At 44.2% G+C, this 1178-nt stretch overlaps 1 protein-coding gene across 1 annotated transcript in view; it reads left to right on the forward strand.

The window, feature by feature from the left end:
* The window catches only part of ZSCAN26 (zinc finger and SCAN domain containing 26), a 6184-nt gene extending 5229 nt beyond the window's left edge, over positions 1 to 955 (forward strand). Inside the window, 1 exon segment of the mRNA XM_042783068.1 lies at positions 51 to 955. Within this exon segment, the coding sequence (XP_042639002.1) occupies positions 51 to 955 (905 nt within the window).
* Positions 956 to 1178: the final 223 nt, after the last annotated feature.

Genomic DNA, 1178 nt, shown 5'->3' on the forward strand with positions numbered 1-1178 from the left:
TCCCTAAGCATCACAAACAAATGATTGGTGGTGTATATTTAATGTTTCAGATGAGGAGACAAGGACTGAGAATGGGAAGCTAATTGTTGACACAGACTCTGGCAGAAGAGTGGAATTATCTGGGAAAATATCTGAACCTATAAAGGTTCCTTACGTAGACTCTAACTTGGAGAGGCAGCTGGCAAAGCCTAAGGAGAAGACTGAATATAAATGCTCAGAATGTGGGGAGGGATTCATTCAGCACTCAGACCTGATTCAACATGAGGATATACACATGGGAGCAAAGTTCTGTGAGTCAGAAGTGTGTCAGAAGTCTAGTCTTAGTGGACATCAGAAGATCCGCTCTAGAGAGAAAGGTCATCAATGTCATCAGTGTGGAAAAGCCTTTCAGAGGAGTTCACACCTTGTCAGACATCAGAAAATCCATCTTGGTGAGAAGCCTTATCAGTGCAAAGAGTGTGGAAAAGTCTTTAGTCAGAATGCAGGCCTTTTGGAACATCTCAGAATCCATACTGGAGAGAAGCCTTATCTGTGTATCCACTGTGGAAAGAACTTTAGGCGCAGCTCTCACCTTAATCGGCACCAGAGAATTCACAGTCAGGAGGAGCCAGGTGAGTGCAAGGAGTGTGGAAAAACTTTTAGTCAAGCCCTGCTACTCACCCACCATCAGAGAATCCACAGTCACTCAAAAGGTCATCAATGCAATGAGTGTGGGAAAGCCTTCAGTTTGACCTCGGACCTTACTCGACATCACAGAATTCACACTGGAGAAAAACCTTTCAAATGTAGTGTATGCCAGAAAGCTTTTCGACTAAACTCACATCTTGCTCAACATGTGAGAATCCACAATGAAGAAAAACCCTATGAATGTAACAAGTGTGGAGAATCCTTCAGGCAGAGGTCAGGTCTATTCCAACATCAGAGATATCACCACAAAGGTAAACTGGCTTGCTGAGGTGTCCTCTCCTTATGGAAGACCAGAGAAGGATATTCTGGCAGCGCTTTGGGAAGAGTCTCTCTAGCCAGCTCTGGCATCCGAGAATTCTTGGGAGCCAGGTTGGAGGCTGCCTGCCTTCCATTCCCTCTCATTTTAGTTTTCTCTCCTTTGTTTTTCTTAAAGTCAGCTTTGGACCACAATAGTTTGCCTGCAGATGATACCATGGAATCAGAATTACACA

This window comes from Orycteropus afer, unplaced genomic scaffold (genome assembly GCF_000298275.1).
Source record: "Orycteropus afer afer isolate SDZICR_OR568_19922 unplaced genomic scaffold, OryAfe1.0 scaffold00627, whole genome shotgun sequence".
NCBI lineage: Eukaryota > Metazoa > Chordata > Mammalia > Tubulidentata > Orycteropodidae > Orycteropus > Orycteropus afer.